The following is a 24,287-nucleotide window of genomic DNA, read 5'->3' on the forward strand; positions in this document are numbered from 1 at the left end:
GCTATTCTTGGAACTACTGGTTTCTGTAGACAATAGATACCTGGATATAGTGAGATCACTAAATGTTTGACAGATCTGACCAGGAATACAGAACCAGAACCTATGAAACTAAAGCCTGCACATTGCTTAGCCTAAGATAAGCTGAAAGAAGCCATTCTATCTGCACCTGCGTTAGGAATTCCAGACTATGAGAAACCTTTTCAGCTATTTGCCAATGAAACAAAAGGTATAGCTTCAGGTGTGTTGACATAGCTTTTAGGGCAGTTATTGTCCATTTGGATATTACAGCTGTCAATTAGATCCAATAGTTGCGGGGACAGTACCCTGTCTAAGGTGGGTAGCAGTAGCAGCTGTGTTAGTCCAGAAGTCAGCTGATCTAGTTTTGGGATGTCCTTTAATGGTCTATTGTTCACATCAGATAGAAGCACTAATGAGGAAATTTCATACTCAAGCATATTCAGACCAATGAATATCTATATGAAATTATTCTCTTGGGTAGTGAGAACATCCAGTTGAAGAGATGTAGCATACTCAATCTAGCTACTCTTCTTCCAGATTTGCCTAAACATCAACAACAGAACAAAATTGGGTAGGTCCTTATATAATTGTATTGGTTTCACCATCTTCTGTGAAAGTTTTAGGTAGAGATTCATGGTATCATTGTTCTCATATTAAATTAGCACATGGTATAGATACTGAAAATGTAGAAATTATTAATAAAGAAGGAGAAGGAGAAGGAGGAGAAGAAGAAGAAGGAAGGAAGAAGGAGGAGGAGGAGGAGGAGGAGGAGGAAGAAATTGTGTAAATTTAGATCTTCAGACAATTAGAGTCTGCAGTCAGAAAGTTCAGTAAGGAGAGGACCATTCCAGCGGAAGAGGACATTCGGATGGAAGAGAACATGGATGGATGAAGAGAATTCAGGATTTATGAACTTTGTATTAAGACTGATGAACGTATGGATTAAACTGTTAAAGACTTCATTTTCAAGGATTTTTCTTAAAGAAGAGGATTAATCATAGACGATTTGGATAAATGGTTTGAAAGTATTTTGGGTAATGTAAATAGTATCACTACATACTCATATTCATCCAACATTGCACATAAAACTATCAAGAACTTTGATGAAGAAAAGAAGAAAAGAGGAAAAAAGGAGAGAAGAGAAGATTTCCTTGAGGAATGGAACATCATAAGGAGAAAGAAGATCTGAAGGGGATCTGGAGTTTTGGTAGATATCACATATCCAACAGTAACATGTTGCAGCACAATATGGCAAAGAAACAACATAATAAATCAGATACATATGACACAAACATGTTAGGATATATTGTATTCCTCGTGAGATGAAACAATGTATAATTACTAACAAAATTAGAATTAGCTATAGGATAAGTAAGTACTAACAAAGGATAGTTAGTTACTAAGAAAGATTAGCTAGTTATTTAGGTAGATGTAGCTAGATTAACATACAAATATCATAGGGATAGTTTAGAATAGTTTAGGAATCATATTAGATTAGATTAGAGGATAAGATAGGGTACTAATGTACATTAAAGTGAAAATACAACAAACATAACAAGATTTTGTATTACATGAAGAACAAATAACATACTACAGATCACATATCACAAAATAGTGTAAATAAGTGTATATTGTAAATTGTATTATAGTGTAAGTATTGTATATATGTAGAGGGTGTACATATGTATATTTGATATGTATACATTATGTATACATATATATGTATATCATACATGTATATATTATGTATATCCAGTTATTTATTAAGGTGTTCAATGGTTCCAACCACATTTTTGCTTACTTGTTAAGTTGCTTGTAATTTTACCTTTTTTCAGTAGATGGCGCTATTGGCTAGGCTTTTCCTTGTCTAGGGACTGGGTTGTGGTTCTTTTGTCTTGCAAACCTTAATCCAATTAATTGTCTGGCAGGGGGAAAACAAAGACTTTAGCTTGAGGCTGAGTTCTAGAGAGGTTAAGTATAGGAGGATTACCAAAACCTGTAATCCCCAAGGCTGAGTCTCTTTTAGAGGCTAAGTTTAGGAGGGGCAACAAGATATAGCTGAAACTTTTTGCAGCTTAAAAGTTTAATTGTAAAAGTCTGGGGGAGCTTTTTTTCTCTCTTTCCCCCTCAGGCTAAAACAATTAAACCCATGTGCTTCCCTCTTTGGGCAAAAACGCCACTTTTTCGGTAGCTGGCCCCACTAGGCTTTTTCTTCTCACTTAGATTTAAAAAACTAGATACATGTGGGGCTTGGAAAAAGAAAATAAACTCCAAGGAGTAAAACAAAGCAGAGACTTAATTAATTTCAGCATAAAATCACTTTCCCTACAGAAACTCTACTAACAAATCAAGTCCAGTACCTCCATCAAATTTTTGAATTTTTTGTTTTGTTTTGTTTTTTTTTGCTGCAGGATGGAATTTCTGCTTTGGGTGTGGGGCAGAGCTGCTTCTAAGCCTTTCCCAGGTGTGGCCCTTGGCTAGGTAAGAGACAAAGCAGTCTGCTTGTCCCCAATAGGGTAACTGAAAAATAGGATTCCTACCCAGGTGAAGACTGGGGGTCAGCTAATTGGGTTGTTTGTTCCCTGAGGCAAGGTGGGATGGAAACAGCCTCCCCAGCTGATGTCTCAGGGCCCTGCCAGGCAGATTAAAAACGGCTGCTTTCTAATTTATTTTAAGAATAAAAAAAAGAAGAAAAATGTTTGATCTAACCTGTCTGGCAGCTTTATATGAATTGTAGATCCAAAACAAGCTGTTAAAAGGCTGACTTGGGGATAGTAATGAAAGTAAAGGAAAAGTCAAGAAAATTTAGGAAGATTGAGGGTACTAGTCACAACCTTTGGGTCAGCCAAAATGTAAAGGGGAAACAGGATTGGATATTTAAGAGTTTTAGAGTGGTAGCTAAGGAATTGAATAAATATCAACTCCTAATGAAAGAGACCCAAGTCAGGATAACTTTTATGGTGGTTTATTTACAATTTGGGAAGAGTGAAGGTAGGGAAAAAGAGTGAGAGAGAGAGAGAGAATAACTCTGGCCTTGTCCGGAGGCCTGAAGCAGGGAAAGCTTCAGGGGCCCCAGCAAAGGGGGCACAGAGGTTAATTAAACAAGGCTTCTAGCCATGAGGCCTCCTCTAAGAAGAGAGGCCTCTTTTGAGGCTAGGGCCTCCAGAAATGCCAAGGAAAAGGAAAGAGAGTCAGCCTAACGTAATCCACATGACAGTTCAAAAGGAGGCAGTCTGAGGTCTTACTGGAGCCCCTTCAAGGCCAGGTTCAAAAGGCAAAATCTCCCGCACAGGAAGTTACCATATTTAAAAAGATAGTTTGTTTTGTCACTTCCTGCATCCACCCTCCAGTTCTATATGCACAAATGACAGTCTCAACCTTGTTTCGGACTGCCCAGGGGGCAGTCACTTGTTTCTGATTTGTCACTTACCAGCACATGTGGGTCATAGACCTCCCTCTTCCCCACTTAATTCTAAGTTGGGTGGGGTGACAAATTCCCGGTACTTAAAGTCTAAAGAATGATTAAGGGTGAGTTAATTCCATTTACACAATACCAACAAGAATGATAACTTAAATGGATAATTATTTATGCCACTATAAAATATTCAGCTTAAAAGAACAACAAATGAGAATTTAAATAACCCAATATCAGGAACATAAATTGAAGGAGTTTGAAGGGATTCCCAAAGGAAAAGAAAAACCAGGACTAGATGGATTTAAATAGAATTCTATTACACATTCAAAGAAAAATTAATTCCAAATTATATACTTTTTTTGCAAAAATAGGATTTAACAAACTCTATGAGATTAATATCATCTTTATATGTGAACTAGAGAGATAAAACAAATAAAAAAACTTGAAACAAATCTCTCTAGTGAATATTGATGCAAAAAATATTGAATAAAATATTAGCAAAGGGGATACAGTTAACAGAATAGCAGGTTGGATTTATAGTAAAAATGCAGGGTTGATTCAAGACTAGGAAAACTATCAGTATAATTGTCCAAATTAACAACAAAACCAATAAAAATTGTTATATTAATAGATATAAGCAAAAGGTTATTATAAAATACAATACTCCTTGATGTTTAAAAAACATAGGAATAGGGGGCAGCTGGGTAGCTCAGTGGATTAAGAGCCAGGCCTAGAGATGTGAGGTCCTAAATTAAAATCTGGCCTCAGACACTTCTCAGCTGTGTGTGTCCCTGGGCAAGTCACTAAACCCCTATTGCCTAGCCCTTCCCACTCTTCTGCCTTGGAACCAATACATGGTATTGATTCTAATGCGGAAGGCAAGGGTTTTAAAAAAAAACATAGGAATAAATTGTTTTTTCCTTAATATGGTGAATATTATCTATCTAAAACCAAAGGTTAGTATAAATCATGGAGAAATGCTAAAGGCTTGTCAAATAAGTTCAGGGATAGAGTAAAGCTGTCCATTGTCACCACTATTACACCATTTCTTGGTATAGTCCTAAAAGCTCTTCAGAGGCAAGACAAGAAAAAGAAATTGAGAAAATAAGCATTGACAAAGAAGAAATGCAATTATTACTTTTTTTTTTTTTTCCTTAAACTCTTACCTTCCTTCTTAAGTTCTTAAGGTTAAGTGACTTACCCAAGGTCACACAGCTGGGAAGTGTCTGAGGCCCGATTTGAACCTAGGAACTCCCATCTCTAGTTCTGGCTCTCAATTCATTGATCTACCCCGAAATTATTACTTTTTGCAGATGATATGATGGTTTACTTAGCCCTAAGGTTTCAACTAAAATAAATGGAGCATAACTTCAACAAAGTAGTAGGATATAAAATAAACTCATAAAACCATAAGGCTTTAGGTATATTTCCAACAATACTCAGCAGGATGAGATAGAAACAAAATTTTCACTCAAAATAATTTCAGGATGTAGGAAATATCTGAGATTACACCTACTGAGATATACATATGATTTATATGAATACAACTATGAAATACTTTTTATAGAGGGAAGCTAGATGGTTTAGTGGATTGAGAGCCAGTTCTGGGGATGAGAGGATCTGGGTTCAAATTTGGCCTCAGATACTTCTTAGCTGTGTAATCAAATCACTTAACCCCCATTGCCTAGCCCTTACCACTCTTCTGCCTTGGAACCAATATATAGAGTATTGATTCTAATAGAGAAGCTAAGTGTCGAGATCTATTAATCATCTCCACATAATCTGATAAGGACAGCTTAGTTGATGAGAAGATAACAGGACAAGAGAGATGATCTTGACTGTTAACTTTTAGCTGCTTCTCTGATGTACCATTGGGTCACAAATTTATTATATATGAAAATTCAAACTCCCTTTCACCCAAAAGCACAAGGAAAGTTTCCCACAGCTGCATTTTTAATATAGACAATACAACAGGCTTAGAAGCTTCAAGGTGAAGATAAGAACCTGGTTGGACCTTCAGCTGTGATTATCAGCAAGTTAAGTCTGAGAATACTTTTCTCCAGGGCAAAATGCCCTTGCTAACCTAAGGTTTCAACCTTGGGTTGCTGAATGGCTGCATTTCGGACCAAAGGGGAAGAATGTTAACCTCTTGACTACTGGTTTGGTAAGAGCTTAAAGCTTTTCAATAAGGAAAGGTGTGGATCAGAAAAGGAATCAAAAGAGGAGTCTCTGATTTATATCTATTCTCTTATTGGCTTCCCACAGCTAAGGATTAAAAAAAAAGAAATACTTTGTATAGAAATAAAGGAAAATGCTGTGGCAATATAATAAAAATGACAATACAATCTAAATTAATTCATAGATTCAATGCCATGCCATCAAACCAATTTGAACTAGAAAAAATAATAGCAGAATTTTTTTAGAGAAAAAAGTTTAGAATGCCAAAAGAAATAATGAAAAAAAGTGGAAAGAAGGGATCCTACCAGTAACAGATCACAAAATTTCTTATAAAATAGAAATCATTAAAATTATTTGATACTGATTAAAAAATAGAAGAACTGATCATTTGAACAGACATTTGAACAGGACCCAGAAGCAATCAAGCATAGTAGGTTGGTATTCAATAAAGACTCTAAATACTAGGGTAAGGGCTCACTATTTGACAAAAAATAAAAATACAGAAAATACAATAAAACTGCTCTTTGAAGATTATAAAGAAAGTGGGAAGGTTCAAATGGATTATGTGGCCTGCACATGGTCAGATCAGAAACAAATTAGAACAGGTAAGGAGACAACATTCAAAACTATTGATAAAGGTGAAAATTCTTCAACACATGAAGGAAAGAGCATCATGAAAGATAAAATGTATGGTTTTTGATTACATAAAATTGAAAAAGTTTTGAACAAACAAAATTAACTAAAATCAGAAGGGAAATAGTTACTGTTATATTAATAATCCCTAGGAAGTAATGGATGCCACCTTGACTGATATGGATGGCAGTTGGAGAGACTCGGAATGTTCCCAGGTGCTGTGACCCAGGGGCAAACATTGGTTGGCCCCAAGGTATAAATACCCCTGACAGCCACTTGGAGGGAAGTCTCTCTCTGGAGGTCTCTGGACAGGAGTCTCTGGACTGGGAAATCTCTGGATTGAAGAGTGGCAGGGAAGTCTATGAAGAAGAGGGTAGGAATAAACCTGAAACTATTTCCTGATAGACTGTGAGTGCTAATGCATCACCTACACTGGTGGTGAGAAAGCTGAGAGAATAAGACCATCAATACAGCTGCATCAATAACATTCCCTATTCTCTGGCTTGGCTGTGGTCAGGTCTGGCCAGAGATAGTAGGAGTGAGTAAATCTCCAGTTTCCACCAGATTAATAGCCTCCAGTCCTGATTGTCAACTAGTTTATTATAGATAATAGATCAATAGGGTTTCCAATCCCTAATGCTTGACCTTGTTATCCCTTCCTTGAGTTCAACAAGTACCTTCCTGAGTGGTCTATCATGGCTCCTTGGGAAGGGAGTCAAATGCAGTCAGATCCTAAATGTTATCCAAGGCAAATCAATAGCCCAATACTAATCTGTCCAACCCCAGGTTGGACCTGAAAAGATTACCCATCTATCTAACCTCTTGAGGGTCCTTACTGGGCAGCTGTTAGAAAGAAGGGATATCTTACATCAGCAGTCAAGGGTATTAGGAGTAGGTGTTCCTCCATCAACTGCAGCTGAGGAGAGTACAGATAGATACATCAACATCATTGTACATCTATACATCTCCCTTGGACCCTTTTTATTTATAACATTACCTAAAATGTCTTTGCATAAAGCTTCTCTGAAAAAGGTCTATAGTAGCTCTTTATGCTAGGGTTCTTTTTTTGTTTGCTCATTCCTCCAGCTTACTTCTTGACTTTGTACTTTATATTAATGCTGGGCTCTGTACATTTCTGGAAAGAATAAAATAAATAAAACCTAAAACATGTTAAGTTGTGGTTTTCTTTTTCTTTTTTTTTTTTTTTTAAACCCTTACATTCCATCTTGGAGTCAATACTATGTATTGGCTCCAAGGCAGAAGAGTGGTAAGGGCTAGGCAATGGGGGTCAAGTGACTTGCCCAGGATCACATGCTGGGAAGTGTCTGAGGCCAGATTTGAACCTAGGACCTCCCGTCTCAATCTCAGGATTGAGAGGCCTGGCTCTCAATCCACTGAGCTAACCAGCTGCCCCCTAAGTTGTGGTTTTCTAAGCCAACATGCAGTCAGAATCTGTTTTTATTTGAGTTTGCTCTAGATCTTTGTCAATGGCATGAGTGTTGCTTTCAAAATTGAACACAAATCAATGAGTGAGCACTGGTACAAATTATTTAATAGTTTATCCATTCCAGTTGTTTAGGTAGTTACTATGAGTAACTTGATTTTTTTCTGGTCTAAATAGTTTTTGTCATTTTGTCTTTTGTTTGAATAAAATAACCTCTCAGCAAAAAAAAAAAAAAAAAAAGGCACCTGTCATCTTGGCTTTATTTCCCTTTTTTTGACTTTATATCACAAGTGCCTCATTCTTTTTTTTTTCATGAGTACCTCATTTTTTTATGAGTCCCTCTGTTCTTATACAAGATAAGATAATCAGTTGTTATGAAATGATGTTTCTTACTGTCTTCCGGTGAATTCTTTGTTTGGTACCATTTAGTTAGGTGGATAGAGGGGGTGATGGGCAGTCTAAGTGGTTGGGATGGAAAAAAAAGGTAGAAATTAAATCCAGAGAAATCATAAGAGTGAGCAAATCTCAGGAAATTAGCAAATAGAGCAGTTTTGTTGTGGATTGTGAGGAATAAATTTGGAAAAGTAGCCTGGGGGATAGATTGCCATGGCTTTGAATACTAAACTGGAATCAGAAGAAATGGATTACGTGGCTTTCATGGAGATGAATCTTAGGAATGTCACAGTGGACCGGGTTTGAATGCCCACCTTTTTCTACTACTACCCACCGATTGGCAGATCAAGTTGCTTACAATTTGGAGACAATTTAGATCTAATTTCAGAAAACCTATGTTGAAAATTATTACATGTAATTGGGAAAATAAACTATACATTAAAAAAGAGAGAAGGTTGGATCTTTATGATCTCTTGCTGCTCAGAATCTTATTAGTTTATTACAGAGAGACATTGAAATTTTGGGGGATAAGATTAACCTGGAAGGAGTAGGTTTTCCAAAAAAAAGATGCCACCAGGGCGCGCTCCTGTCTGTTAGTGGGAGGAACCGGGGGTGGGGTAAATCGAGCTGGAGAAGTTCTTTGTCCTTTGATTGGCTAAAGTTCTGGTCAGTCAGGCATGAGGACAGCAGTCCAATGACCGCGGGAGGGAGGCGGCCCTTGTATGAATGGGTGGCTAGTGGAGCCGGGTTGGTGTGGGGCTTGAGGGGCGCGGAGTGCAGACAGAAGTGGGTGGGAGAGAGGAAGGGGAGGGGAGCGCAGCTGGGGGAGGGAGGGAAGAACCACTGGAGGGCTGGAGGGGGCGCAGTGGGCGCGAGCCTTGCCGCCGCTCCTACCTCGCGCGAGCACCACCGTGATACTGGGCTCCGGCGGGGAGCCCCGGCTGGAAGAACCCCTCGCGGCTCTCCTCCTCCCCCTCCTGCTCGCGCGCCCCGCCCGGGAGCAGGCTGCGGAGGCGGTGGCGACGGCGTGGGCGCTGGGCACAGCGGCCGCGGACCCAAGCACCCGAGCCGGAGTGCCGGGGGCTCCGCCGGTATGGGCAACCTGGAGAGCGCTGAGGCCGGGCCGGGAGAGCCGCCCCCCATGCCGCTGCTGCTACCCCCAGGCAAGATGCCGATGCCGGAGCCGTGCGAGCTGGAGGAGAGGTTCACCCTAGTGCTGGTGAGAACCCCCTGGGAGAGCCGTGCCCTACGCTCCTGCCCCAATCCAGATTTCCCCCGGAATTCCTGGGGCTGGCACCCCCTCCCCCATCCAGGAGCCGGGGGGGGGGTTCCTTCTTGGCAGGACGCAGGGCCCCTCTCCCTCCATACCCCAAGAGTCCTCCTCCATCCCTGACCGCTTGGGGACTGAAGGGAGAAGCGTGCGCGCTTCCTTCTGTCTCTCCTCGGCGTCCCCAGACTTCTTCCATTAGTTTCCTTAGTCACTTACTTAGTTAAGGCTTTTATCTTTCTCCCTTTTTGTGCCAGGCTCTCTGCTACAAACAGAGGCAAAGAAAGGGGGAAAAACTAGAGACAGATTCCCTGGGACCCAAGGAGCCTCCTTCTCCTCCCCCTACTCCGGGTTGGGGGGCTCAGAAGCCGAATCCCACCCCACTTTTCTGGGCCATTCGGTTTGCCAGATGGTAACAGGGCCCCCTCACAACTTGGGAGGAAATAGGGTGGATGGTATTGCTCGGGGGTGTGGGAGAGTGGAATGAGCAGAGATGCCATTCTGCCTACAATCATTCTAACTTTTGAGCAGTTTTGTCCCCAAAAGACTGGGCACGTAGACAAAAACTTAGACTTTTCCAAATGGAAACAATTCCATCATCATCTCTCTCTCCTTTCCTTTCTTAGACTTTCCTTTTAAATTTCCTTCTATTCTTATTTTGAGTAGAGATCCAGATGAACAGAGTATACAGGGCAGAACCTGGGATTTTACCCTGTTGGTTGCCCAAATTCCTGAAGGGTCTTTGAACTAGAGGGCCAACAGGAAGGGACTGGAAGCCAGATTCAGACTTAGTGTGGAGCATTGGTAATGTTTGAAAAGTGAACTGGAGCATGGAGCCAGTTCCTAATTGAAGCAGGAGGTAGGCATGTTGATTGGTGGCAGGGGAAGGAAGTTCTAGTTCACCTGGGGTGCTAGCTCCATGGTAGCACTAAATTTTGTTTCTAGTATTGTCCATCCTGCTGGGCAGACCTTTGACGGGGAGGAATGATAAGCTGTGGAGTTAGCAGCCTTCTTGGGTACCATTTGGCTTGAAATAGAGACATTAAATCTGGTGATTTTCAGTGAATCAGCTAGAGATTTTGGATATCCATTAATAGTTCAGGAGATTTGAGTTAGCATCAGTCTGTTTGGTACCAGGGCCAGACCAAAGAAGCCTTAGACCATTCCCAAAGGGAAACAACTTGTGTATAATACAACCACTTCATCTCTCTACCTTTTAGAACTAAAAAAACAGCATAAAGGCATTGGGGGTTGCCTTGTTTTATATCCTGTGATATTCCTTATTCCTCCCTGCTCCAACTCTCTAAGTTCCTTCCCACTCCAACTCTCTTCCACATCCCTGTTTCCCAGTGCCAATGGGATGACTAAGTAATTACTAATGTCCTGTGGCCATCTCAGAGACTACAGAGGAGAGACCCGGACTTGATGCCCTGAGAACAAGAGCTCAACTGTTGGAGCAAAGAATGGGAGGGAATCTGAGCTCTTGGGTGCCTAGAAGTCTCTAGTATGCTGAGCAAGGAAATTGGGATTCAAGGAAGCCAGTACATAAACTTCCAAAACTGGAGGAAAGGATAGACTTTAAAGGATTTATTAGAGTATAGGGAAATTAGGGAGATAGGTTTAAGAAAGTGATCATCTAATCCTACCCTGTCATTTTTACATATAAGGAAACTCAGAGGTCCAATGAGTTATCCATAGGCTTACGGCTAGTTTATGAAGGAGCTAGAACCAGAACTCAGGTTTTAAAATTACAGTTCTGGTGTTCTTTCTAATATATTCCTCTGCTCAGCAAGGCTTTTGTCAAAATTTTGATTTGTTTGTAGAAAAGAGAAATGCAGGTAATATGGTATTTATAGTTAGAATCACAGCAGATTTGAATGGCAGTATCCGAATTATTAGGTGTTTTTTTTTAACCCTTGCTTTCTGTCTTAGTATGAATTCTTTTTAAAACTCCTACCTTCTGGCTTAGTATCAATTCTAAGAGAAGAACAGTAAAGGCTAGGCAAAAGGAGTTAAGTGATTTGTCCAGGGTCACAAAGCTAGGAAGTATATAAGAACAGATTTGAACCCAGGACTTCCTATCTTTAGGCCTGGCACTATATCTCCTGTGCTACATAGCTACCCTTCCAAGGTATTGTTGCTATCTCATCTTGGAGGAAAATCTGTCAAATTAGAGAATAGCAACCAAAATGGTTAAAGGACTCAAAACTTATGTCATATAAAGAACAATGGAAGGAAATAGGGTTATTTAGCCTTGAGAAGAGAAGATTTAGGGCAAATATGATAGTGATCTTTAAATATTGAAAATTTTGTTATGCAGAACTTGGCAAATAAAGATTTTAATTATTCTTTATAGTTCCAGGGGAGAAATTTCAAGGAGGCAGACTCTTGTCTCAATATAGCCTTCTACCAGAACTGTCTAAAAATGGAATGAACTGCTTTATAGTCATGAGTTCCCTTTAAGTGTTCTAACAGTAGGTAATCACTTGTCAGAGCTGTTGTAGAGTGGATTTCTGTATTAGATAGGATGCTGGATTGACAGTGTCCAAAAGTCAGGAGAACCAAGATGTAGTCAACTAATTGCTTTGCGCTATTTGGCCAACTCACTTTGCCAAGTGTTGGACTACATCAGGAGTTCTTCATCTGGGGTCCTGGAACTTGAAATATTTTTCTTATCATGACTCCAATATAATTGGTTTCCTTTGAAATCCTATGTATTTTGTTTTATACATTTAAAGACATTTTTCTGAGAATCGATCTGTAGGCTTCACTAGATTCACTAGGTAACCCAAGTAAAAATTGGACTAGTTAATCTCTTGGGTACTTGCTAGTTCTATAACTCTACAGATGGCCTCTGCAATTCCTTAAATCTCTAACTGGGGAAAGACAGTAGTAATTATCCAGGGATAGCCTGATAATTGAAGAAGAGTAGGGCATTTTTCTCAACCTTACTAGTAGTAATTTCCTGGAGTTTTGGATTCCCCTTTCATCAGGAGTTTTCAGAGTTTCTAACCTCTTGGAGAGAGGAGAGGGAACATTAATAATTGTCCTAAAATAGGAAAATTAACATGTAAGGTGGTAAACTGGGCAAGAGAGCCCTATAGGATAGAGTTGGAATCCATCCTTAAGAGTCCTGATGCACTGTTCCTCCATTTGATAAATGGGCAAAAGATATGAACAAGACCATTTTTGAATGAAGAAATCAAAGGATTGTGAAAAAATGCTCTAAATCATTCCATGCAAACCAAAACAAATCTGAGTTATCTCACACTCATCCGATTGACTAAAATGACAAAAGGGCAAATGACAAATGTTGGAGGGGATATGGAAAAGTGGGGACTCTTAATACACTGTTAGTGGAACTGAGAACTAATATAACCATTTTGGAGAGCAATTTAACATTACTCCCAGAGAGCTATAAAACTGCATATACCTTTAGATCCAGCAATACCATTGCCAGGTCTGTTTCCCAGAGAGATCAAAAAGAATCTGTATATTCCAGAATACTTATAGGAGCTCTCTTTGTGATAGCAAGGAACTGGAAATTGAGGGAATGTCCATCAATTTGAGGAATGGCTGAACAACTTGTGGCATATGATCTATGGAATGAATACTACTGTGCCATAAGAAATGATAAACAGATTAATTTTAAAAAACTTGGAAAGAACTACATGAGATAATGAGTGAAATGAGTAGAACCAAGAAAATATTATATACAGCTATAGATTTAATATTTAGAGAATAACTAGTGAATAAAGTAGAAATGTGAAAGGCATAATCATTATATACATGTCTGTTTTGATGTCTTCTCTGATGTAGAGAGGAGAAAGAGAGGCTGAGATACTTGGAAATATTTTACATATTAACTTTTAAAAAAAGTCCTGGTGTGCCACTTCACTCTAATCCTTAACAAACATTGTTTAGTGAGAATTAAGATGTTTGTGTCTATTGGCTCTGGTATTTCTGCTTTTGTCTTTTTTAAAAGTATTTTTTATTATTCTGAACTTAAACAGTAAAAACATGTCCATTTCCATGTATAAAGTAGACTAGAGAGGGTTGTCTACGAAGTTGTGTATATATCTTGCTTTTTAAAAAATGTATATAATTAATTCAATCCTTTATTTTTGAAGCTGCTCTGTACTTCTTTACTTCTTTCGAGTACTTAAAAAAAAGTTCCAGTGATCTCTCTCTCTCTTTTTTTTTTCCAACTGTTGCCAACCCATCCAAATTTGGGGAAAAAAAAGAAAAAACACAACTTAGCAAGTATGAGCTAGTAAACAAATACACACACTGACCATATGAGAAAAGGTATATCTTATTTTGAGCCGACCTTCATTCAATTGAGGTCACTTTAAATGTGTTCATTGGCAAGTCACTTACCTTTTCTAGATCTACATTTTTCTTATCTGAATATGTGGATAATTGACCTTTGAAGTCTCTCTCCAGTTCTAAAACTATGTTTCTGTAATTCTAGCTCAGGGATATGATTCTGGTCAGTGCATCAATAAGGAGGGTTGTTCCCAGTTTGAACAATACCTCCCCATGGTGTGTTTTGAACCATTGAGAGTTCAGTCATTCTAGCCTTCTCTTGTCCCAGAAGGAGAGCCATTCTGGACTCCCAATTAGGTGTCTCTATCTCAACTGGAACAACTTTACACTGGGCCTAAAATTTTGTTCATTATTGAAGCATTCAATATTATATATTATCACCATATATTGTATTATATCATCATATTAAATCATGGAATAGATATTATATCATCATGGATATATTATATCATTATAATATCATCATTCTATTAATATAAGGAAAGGAGGGAGATACAGAATCAACACTTTGGAGTGATTTCTAACTAAATTAACTAAATTCATTGCAGAATTGACTTTAATCTGAAAACCTTAGATCCAGACAGGCTTAGCCCTGGCTCTGTCAGGAAGATTTCTGAGACAGAATTAGGGAGTAGTCTTGCCCAGACCCTCGCATCTATTGGTTGAGATCAGATACCTTCGAAAAAAGAAATGAAAGTAGTGCAGCTGTTACTACTAGGTTCATGTAACTTCTAGTGTTGAAAGCGACCTTGGACATCTTTTAGTTCAACTTCTTCACTTTATAGATGAGGAAACAAGACTGAGAAATATGGTGACTTTTCCCAGGATCATCTGTTAATGCGGTTTAGATAGGAGTGAAAACTAGGTCTCCTAATTGCCATTTCCCATGTACTATATATACTGCTTTTTGGCTGGCCACAGTGAGAATCAGAAGGACTGGGAGGCAAAGACCTCTTTGCAGCTGGAAAGAAGCTGGGATGAGGATCAGTTTCCAAATCTGCATTTTGAAATTTTCTTTCCAGCTCTGAGGATGAGAGTTGGTTGAGATAATAGATAGTAGGAAAAGGATCTTGACAATGTCTGACTGGGGTTAAGTGACTTGCCCAGGGTCATATAGCTAGGAAGTATCTGAGGCCAGCTTTGAACTCAGGATCTTCCATCGCCAGGGCTGGCTCTTTATCCACAGAGCTACTTAGCTACCCCTCAATGATGTCTTTTTTATTTTGTTTTTTATTTTTCTTTATTTTATTCTAGTAACAGATCCATGTTGTCTCCCTCTCCTCTTCCCTCTCCCCTCCCCAAGTTGACAGGCAATTCCACTGGGTTATATATGTACTAAATGATGTCTTTTTGATTGAAGTAGAAGGGTCTCTCTGTCCAGTAGGGCTTATCAAATGGGAATTCCACCCCACCCCAAAAGCTTTTTCTGAATCTGTGGAAATTTCCATTATGTAACTTGTCTTTGATTCTGCTTGTGAGGGAAAAGTTGTTTTAGCCTCTTAACAGTTGGGACGAGTGTCCTGGATTCCAGCCCAGGCTGTCCAGGTGAGCTGCAATTTCTGTCTTCTTCCAGGGACACCCCAACCCACCCCCAACTGGGAAAACCACAGCTGGTGGGAAAAGGAACTTCTCTTGGCAGAAAGACCTAATCCTTTCAGTGGAGAGACAGAGGAAGCTGGGGTGGAGAGGAAATTAGATTGCAGATATCTTCTCTTGTCCCTGGGAGGTTTGGCTGGGGAGGGCAGAGCTTGAACTCCTGTCTTTTGGAGAAGGCAGAGTCAGTGGTCATCTTCCAGCATGACAATGGAAGCAGTGAATCTGGGAACAGGAATTGGGACTTGATCAACTCTGAGTTTTTTCGAGTCGGACAAAGTTTAGGATTTCTCCCTTCAGTTTTCTGGAATCTTTGCCCCCAAAATGAAATTAATCAAAGTCAGAGAAAAATAAAGGCATTGTTCCAATATGGAAATGTTCTTAAAAAGGAAAGGAAGAATCCTTGTCTTCTGCGATGAAAGAGAACTGTGTCTGTTCAACTTCCCTATAATAATAGAAAGAATAAATATATAAATAAACAGAATAGAATAAAACTGACTTTGGTGTAGTGTTTTATACCCATTGTAATTGGCACCTTCATCACAACCCTGTAGAAGGAGGTACTGCATCTATTGTTACTCAGTTTTTTCCAGATGAGGAAGCTGATTTGGACATGGTTATGGTTACAAAGTAGAGCCCATGTCATCTTGATTCTTAGCCCAGCCTTGGATCCCCCCATTTCATGCTGTCCCTTTGCCATATGCAGTCAGCCTGCATGCCAGGGAGCTGACCTTAGGAGTGCTGAAGTTGTGGCCTATGGAAAGAAGATTATAGATTTTGGATTAAGGTCTGTCAGAGAGACTCAGGACTGCAGAGACTGTTTCTTGTTCTTTTTTGGCTCTGTCAGACAGACTGTTTCTGAATGCCCACTTTCCCTGCCCAAAGTGATTGAGGTAGTGAGTAGTTTGAAGGGTGGCTTCTTTGATTCAGCTCTTGCACATGTGATGGATTCCTAAATCTCCAGAGCTCCTACCTTATTTCATTTTATTTTGGTGGGATGCATTTTATTTTTATCTTATTTTACTCCTATCTTTTGTTTTTACATCACCTTCATTTGAGATGAGTAGATGTGGAAAATAGGGAACTCTGGGCAAATGACTTTTATTAGAAAATAATGGTTAAAATATTGATACTGAGGGGCAGCTGGATAGCTCAGTGGATTGAGAGTCAGGCCTAGAGACGGGAGGTCCTAGGTTCAAATCCAGCCTCAGACACTTCCCAGCTGTGTGACCCTGGGCAAGTCACTTGACCCCCGTTGCCCACCCTTACCACTCTTCCACCTAGGAGCCAATACACAGAAGTTAAAGGTTTAAAAAAATATATTGATATTGAGAGAGTAGGAGGAAGGGTAGGTGTGGGATGTGAGTCCCTTTTAGTAAACACCTGCTATGTTCCAGGTAGAGGAACAAATGCTGGTAATCTAAAGAATCCTAAAAGAGTTCCTGCTCTCAAGGAGCTCACTGGCTAAGGTGGGAGATAGCATTCAGACAAACCATAAACTAAATAAACTGGAAATGATCACTAGAGGGAAGGCATTGGAATTAAGTGGGCTAGGAAAAGGTGAGATTTGAGTTGGGGTTTGAAGGAAGCCAAGAGCAGGAGATGAGGAGGGGGAGCATTCCAGGGATAGAGGACAGAGAACCAGTGAGAAGACACAAAATCAGGAGATAGTTTCTGATACAAGGAACAGGAAAGAGATCACTGGATTAAAAAGTTCTTGGTCGTGTGAGGCAGATAAGGAGAGGAGAGGTGGTTTGAGAAAGTAAGTAGGATAGAGAATCAGTTAAGGAGGAGTAAAAGGATTACTACTTGTAACAAAGATTTAGTCCTTAGATGACCTAAATTTGAAGTGGCTCCAGTTGTCGAGATAGCTTGACTTCCCTTAGCAGCATGTTACCATGTCAAATATAGGAAATATTTTAAAATGAAGGCAAAGGGGCAGCTAAGTAGCACAGTGAACAGAGCTCCAGGTCTGGAAACAGGAGATCCTGGGTTCAGGTCTAGCCTCAGATATTTCCTGGGTGACACTGGGCAAGTCACTTAACTCCAGTTGTCTAGCCCTTGCTGCTCCTCTAAGTATTAGAGTTGATACTTAAAAAAAAAAATAGACAAAAAAAGCGGTTCATCAGAAGGAACTGGGTACAAGTATATGAAAATTCCTGCATGAATGTAAGAAATATTCCATACTCAGTTTCCCACCTTTACCAAATGAAGGGTGGGTTAAGAGAGAGGGAGTAATAGAAATTATTATGGTTTTGGAGGAAAGGTGTTCTTTGCAATTCCTTTCTGTTTCACTGCCCCACTTCAGATGCTATGAAAATATTATTAGCATATACAGAGCATTCTGAGATCCTTAACAAGGTATGCATTTGGGAGGTGATACTCCAGAAAGAATTATTTGTATTGATTTTGCAGCGGGGGGAAGAAGTCAGACTGAGGTGACTCAGTGATGGTTCATATCCTTATGCCTGGAGCTTTACAGTTTCTTGTTTTTTTTTTTTTTTTCGTCATGGAATCAAAAACTCTGGAAAGAGACAGATCTTGTTTGGGGCAGCCTCCCTAGAGCTTTCATTGACCTTATGTGCTTCCTAAGACACTTACACTTTAGTGTGACCTTGGGCAAGTCACTTAACCTCTGCCTCAGTTTCCTCAATTGTAAATGGGGCTCCTATAAGCCCCTCCCTCACAGTATTGATTCTAAGATGGAAGGTAAGGGTTTAAAAAAAAAAAGTATATATTTGATCCAACAACCATTAGACCTGGAAGCAGGTGCTGTGGAGTGCATAGGGCTTCGTCAGATAGTGAAGATGCCAATGTAATCTACTGCATCCTGGGCCATGGCCAGTCATCTGAACTTTCATCTCCTTACTGGACTTTTTTTTTTTTTAACCCTTACCTTCCGTCTTGGAATCAATACTCTGTTTTGGTTCCAAGGCAGGAAAGTGGTAAGGGCTAGGCAATGGGGGTCAAGTGACTTGCCCAGGATCACACAGCTAGGCCAGATTTGAACCTAGATTTTGAACCTCATCTCTAGGCCTGGTTCTATCTACTAAGCCACCCAGCTGCTCCCTCATTACTGGACTTTGATGACTGGAAGGGAGTGAGGCTGAAGACTTTGGGCAACTCTGCCTCACTTAACTCTTAATTCTTCCAAAAGTTAGGACATCACCCCATGATATTATTGTTCCTTGCTTCATTCTGAATCAGTCCATATATGTTTTCCGATGTTTCTCTGAGTTTATCCTGTCATTTTAAAAAAGTAATATTCCATTACAGTCATATTTGTTCAGCCATTACTTAATTGATGGCAAAATTCTCTTAGTTTCCAGTTTATTGCTGCAATAAAAAAAAAAAGATTCTATGACTTTGTCCAGATGGATCTTTTTATTCCTTTGATCTTTTGGGATTCATCCTGACTGTGGGGTATGGTTCCAGATTGCTTGCTAGAATGTTTGAACCACTTTATGTTCTACCCATAGCATACTAGGGTCCTCATCTTCACACAGACTTTCCAATAATTGTCATTTCCTTTATTTTGTTATCTTTGTCAATGTGATGGGTGTGAGGTGGAATCTCAGAATTCCTATTTCTTGACCATTAGGACTAACTAGGCAGCTGAGATCTTGTCCCTAACCTATGTAGTCCTAAAGCTTCCCTTAATTAAAGAAAGGGGCTGAGATAATATTGATAAATGGGAAGAATTTAGTATGATCTCCTTTTGAGGGGGGGACAGATCTTTCCCTGGTGGGTAGGTGTTGGAGGTAGGAGTTTCATTCTGCTTTCTCTGCAGCAAGATGCCCAACCACAAATCTAATTTCAGAGGCTACATAGCACAGGTTTCTAAGTTCTTCCTCTAAAGGCATGCCTATGACACCCCTCCACCCTTCAAAAGCAGCCCGAACCAATTTACTGGGTCTGCACTCTCTCAGGATTGGGAAAGGAGGCTCTTTCACTGGGTGGTTGCTTGCTTGGGGTGGCACATCTGTTGTAGATTGACCCAATTCCCAGCCTTCCGTGGTCTGCCCCCTTACCTTCGATCTCGGGATCGAGGTGGCTAGGGTCTCTAATTTTGGCAAATCTTAGTGGAGCTTCAACAATTGTTTACATCTCACACATGCTACACGTGGGCATGTGTTATGATTCCAAATCAAGTCTGGCAGACTACATAGTCATTGGCTGGGTCAGAAATGATTCCTGGAATCACGAGTCGAGATCTCGATATAAAGTGCCCTTTGTGGCCAGTTCTAGAGTGTTCCCTGGATTCCCAGGGTCCTTGGACCCACATTTGTCAGATGGGAGCTTTGGGAGGACAAGGACCTGGGCTGTCTCTTCCTCTTCTTCCTTCATCTATTCTTTCCTGCCTAGGTAGAGCAGCAATACTCTCATTTCCCTGAGGGAAGTCTTTTATCTCCTGTCTTATCTACAGAAGATTTGATCTATTGCCACCACCCCTTACTGCTTGACTGAGGCTGGATTTGCCCAAAGCAAGGTTAAGGTTCAGGAGTACCTTAGCGTTGCTTTTGAGAAGGACCATTTCCCAGTTAGGTCAGACCAACATTGGCCAGCCTGGGGATGAAGGATTCTTAGGTTGGGCCATGAGGTCAGCTGATCCCTTCTCCCCCACCTCATCCCTGGGACATTTGGGGAGACGCATCTGACCTTTGCCCAACCTTTTCTTGTGAGCTGGTTTTGTGGGTGGTTACACAGTCGTTCTCTTCTAGTTATATGGGGCTCTCCCAGATAATTATACTTCTAATTGTTAGTCTCAGATCGAGTCATTCAGGGGGTACTGCCATTCCCTCTCCTGTCCCTCCATCCCCTTTGCCCTTCATCCCATCCCCTCCGGTAAGACTTCCTGTGCCCTAGGCCTGATTGAACCCGGGAGTCCCAGTGTCCACTTGATGAGCTGTATTTTTCTCCTTGGCTTTCTGGCCCTAGGGACAGAGGCATCTGGGGGACAGGGTTTTTGTGCCTTTATTTTCATATTCCAGAGCTCCCAAGGTCTCTTTTTCTCTTATTTCACCACTAGGAGCTTGCACTGGGGTTTCTTCATTCAGATTCGGGTCACCCTCACCATCAGGATGTCCTGCCCTATACTGCATCATGTCCCGAACCCCAGGGGGGTCTATGAGAGACAAATGAAGCCTTAGGTAGGCAGCCCTCTTGCCAGGAGGTCCTGTGATAAGGGTTAGGATTTGGGATTCTACTCTGCAATTTTCCTGGATCTAGTCCCTCTCGTCTAGTTTCTAAAGGAGGGCAGCCTTCTTTAAGGGATCAGTTCAATAGACTAATTTAATTTCAGAGAGAAACTCTGTTTTTCAGCCTTTGAATGACTAATGACACTTCTAATATGGGAACAGGGTCAGAATGCATATAGCTTATTTGTATCTAGTTGTTTGCATGTTGTCATCTTTGCCCTTTCATGAATAATACAATCCATCTCTGTCCCCCACACCTGGCATGCTCTTCCTCCTCTGCCCCTGGCTTCCTTTAAGTCCCCACTAAAATTCCATCTTTTCCTGGAGGCCTTCCCTAAATCCTTGTAATTCCAGTGTTTCCCCTTTTTCCTTTATTTCTTACTTATCTTATAGATGCTCACTTTACACACACACACACACACACACACACACACACACTTGTTTTCCTGCTGCCTCTCCCATAAGTTCCTCCAGCCAGAGACTGTTTTGCTTTTACTTTGTACCCTGAGTTCTTAGCATAGTGTTTGACACTTACTATATAAAGTAAGCCTTTAATAAATGTTTACTGACTGACTGAGTGTTAATAAACTCTATTAATTTGATTTTCTAAAATTGAAGAGGCAGCAAAGGGTTGTTATCATGCCCAGGTATTTAAATTCTCCAGTTTAACATAGCTTGTATCATTGTTTCAATGGATCCTTTTGGAATTTACTGTGCAATTGGCCCAATTCTTTGGCAGTGAGATCCTCTGCCCTCACCCTGCCTCTCACCTTTCCTACTCATTGAGTTATTTGGTACCAGCCATTGGGCAGACTTCTTCATAACTTAGCTCCTTCATATCCTTCTAGTCTTCTTGTTTTTTATTCCCTGCCTCATAGTCCTTCATACAGTTGCTGTCCCACAAATAAGACTCTCTTATTTCTTTTTTTTTTTTTAAACCCTTACCTTTCATCTTGGAGTCAATACTGTGTATTGGCTCCAAGGCAGAAGAGTGGTAAGGGCTAGGCAATGGGAGTCAAGTGACTTGCCCAGGGTCACACAGCTGGGAAGTGTCTGAGGCCAGATTTGAACCTAGGACCTCCCGTCTCTAGGCCTGGCTCTCAATCTGAGCTACCCAGCTGCCCCCAGACTCTCTTATCTCTTGGCATTTTCTCTGGCTCTCCTCTATATCCAGAATGGTTTCCCTCCTCATTTTTGCCTACTGCTTCCTTCAAGTCCCAGCTAAAATTATGTGTTTTTTTTTACATGTAATAAATTTATTCATAATAATAATTCACAAAATGTAGTGTTTTTATTTTTTAGCACTTAGGTAGCAAGTTATTATTTTTTATTATGTAGATTATCTTATTTTACCAATTACATGTAATAATAAATTTCCACATAAGTTTTCCAAAGTTTTCTGATTTAAATTGTTTCTCTCCCTCCCTTACCTCCCCCTTCCCAAATTTGGCATGCAATTTGATTTGGGTTATACTTGCATTATCATGCAAAAGATATTTCTATATTGTTTGTTTTTATAAGAGAATAATCCTATGAAACCAAAACACCAAAATAAAAACCCAAATAAACTAAAGTGAAATATCATTTGCTTTGATTTCCCCTCTAACTCCAACTGTTCTTTCTCTGGAGATGGGATAGCGTTCTTTGTCATAAATCCCTCAGAATTGTCCTGGATCATTGTATTGCTGAGAGTAACTAAGTCTCTCCCAGTTGATCATTCCACAGTATTGCTGTTACTATGGACAGTATTCTCCTGGTTCTGCTTATTTTACTCTGCATCAGTCCATTTAGGTCTTTTTAGCTTTTTCTGAAATCATCCTATTCTTTATTTCTCATAGCATAATAGTATTCCATCCCCAGGATATACCACAATTTGTTTAGCTATTCCCTAATTGATGGACCTCCCTTTAGTTTCCAATTCTTTGCTACCACAAAAAGAGCTGCTATAAATATTTTTGTACAAATAGGTCCTTCCCCCCCACTTTTTTTTCCTTTATCTCTTTGGGATATAGACCTGATAGTGGTATTGCTGGATCAGAGAGTATGCATGGTTTTATAGCCTTTTGGACATAGTTTCAAGTTATCCTCCAAAATGGTTGAATCACTTCACATCTCCACCAACAATGCATTAATGCCCCACTTTTGTCACATCCCCTCCAACATTTATCACATTCCTTTACTGTCATATTGGCCAATCTGATAACTGTGAGGTGGTCCCTCAGAGTTGTAAAATTACATTTTCTCCAGGAAGTTTTTCCCAGCCCTTCTTAATTCTAGTTCCTTCCCTTTCTTATTTACTTCTTATCTATCCATCTCATTTGTACATATTTGCTGGCTTGTTGTCTCCCCTAATCGAGACATTTTGGTGGTGCAGTGGACAGAGCTCTGGGTCTGGAGTTAGGAAGAACTAAGTGTAAATCCAGCCTCAGACACTTACTAGCTCAGTTTCTTCAATTGTAAAATGGAGATAACACCACTTAAAGTCAGTTGTGAGGATCAATGAGATAATATTTGTAAAGCTCTTAACACAGTGCCTGGCACACAGTAGGCTGTATATAAATGCTTCTCCCTTTTCCTTAATTGTCCCCCATTAGATTTGTCAGCTCTTTGAGGATTGGGGCTATCTTTTGACTTTTGTTTTCCCCATGATCAGCCATAGTTAATAAATGCTTGTTGACTGACTGATGGTCTTCTTTACATTTCCCCAAGGTGGGGAGGAGGTTGGATTTTAAGCCTGGCAACAGGGGTGACCCTTAATCCATGGCTACTCAAAGTTCTTCCCATCAGTCCATGAGTGTGGACACCTCTTCCCCTTATCTCTGGAGTCAGTGGTACAACGTCTCTTCTAAGCTTTGTCCTTAGTCCTGAAAAGGTACATTTCTTAGTCTCACTCTTGGGATTTACCCATAATTTGGGGGCACTTGGATAACAGAGACCTAGAAGACCATCTCAACCTCTGAAGGTGGCTCTTCCAGTGGAAGCATGAGATCTTCTCAGTGACCACAGTCTGCTTTGGGAGGGAACTCGAATCTGATTGAGTTTTATATGCAGTAGACATGGCTGGAGTTACATGGAGGATACCTAGAAACCCTTCTTTCCCTACAAAGACCCCGATCATCTCCTCCATCCACAAAAGCCAGGAGAGAGTGCACCTCTTCATGAAGGTCTCAGGTGTTACCTTCCTGCCAGTAGAGGAACTGGGGCAATCCTTAGAGCCCCTTGGGGGGAGGCTTTGGTCTCTCTGGTGATTGCTTGCCAGAGCCACACCTGTGTCCTGGGGCATCTACCTGAAGAGTTGCTTATTAACTTGAGCTGTGTTTCTTTATGACCTGACCCAATTTCTGGCTTGCGATAGCAGGTTTTCCCTGCAGAAGATGGAGAGCCTTTAAGGAAACCTTAGTATGATTCTCATGGAAACTGCAAAGTAGCAGGCTTTCTAGCCATTATTGCCTCCATATTTTGGGCTTTTCTTTTTCCATTTTACAAGTCCAACCTCACTTACTGAAATGACTAGGGGGTGGTTTGTCTGTGGGCCTCCCTATCTGAATCCCATGTTTATATGTTTTTATGTTTAAATATGTCACACTGAGTGAAATTCCCAGATTTTATCTCTTTCAGGAAGGAATGTTATGGCTCCAAGTCGTCAAGACCCTTCCACCTCCTACCTTTTAAGAATTTAAAAAAAAATTAATATTTTCTCTCTTTTCTGTTTGGTTGGTTGGGGATTGAGGGGGGCAGAAAAAGGAAACTGTTGTAGTAAATAAGCAGTCAAGCAAAACAGATTCACACATTGACCATATCAAAAAATGCATTTTCTCT

At 40.3% G+C, this 24,287-nt stretch overlaps 1 protein-coding gene across 1 annotated transcript in view; it reads left to right on the forward strand.

Annotated features, from left to right (window-relative positions):
- Window positions 1–8,973: 8,973 nt before the first annotated feature.
- The window catches only part of FMNL3 (formin like 3), a 75,242-nt gene continuing 59,928 nt past the window's right edge, over window positions 8,974–24,287 (forward strand). The window contains exon 1 of the mRNA XM_044677818.1: window positions 8,974–9,300. Coding sequence (XP_044533753.1) covers window positions 9,175–9,300 — 126 coding nt within the window. The 5' untranslated portion in view covers window positions 8,974–9,174. The remainder of the gene's footprint in view (window positions 9,301–24,287) is intronic.

The sequence above is a fragment of the Gracilinanus agilis genome, chromosome 5, assembly GCF_016433145.1.
Source record: "Gracilinanus agilis isolate LMUSP501 chromosome 5, AgileGrace, whole genome shotgun sequence".
Taxonomy (NCBI): Eukaryota; Metazoa; Chordata; class Mammalia; order Didelphimorphia; family Didelphidae; genus Gracilinanus; species Gracilinanus agilis.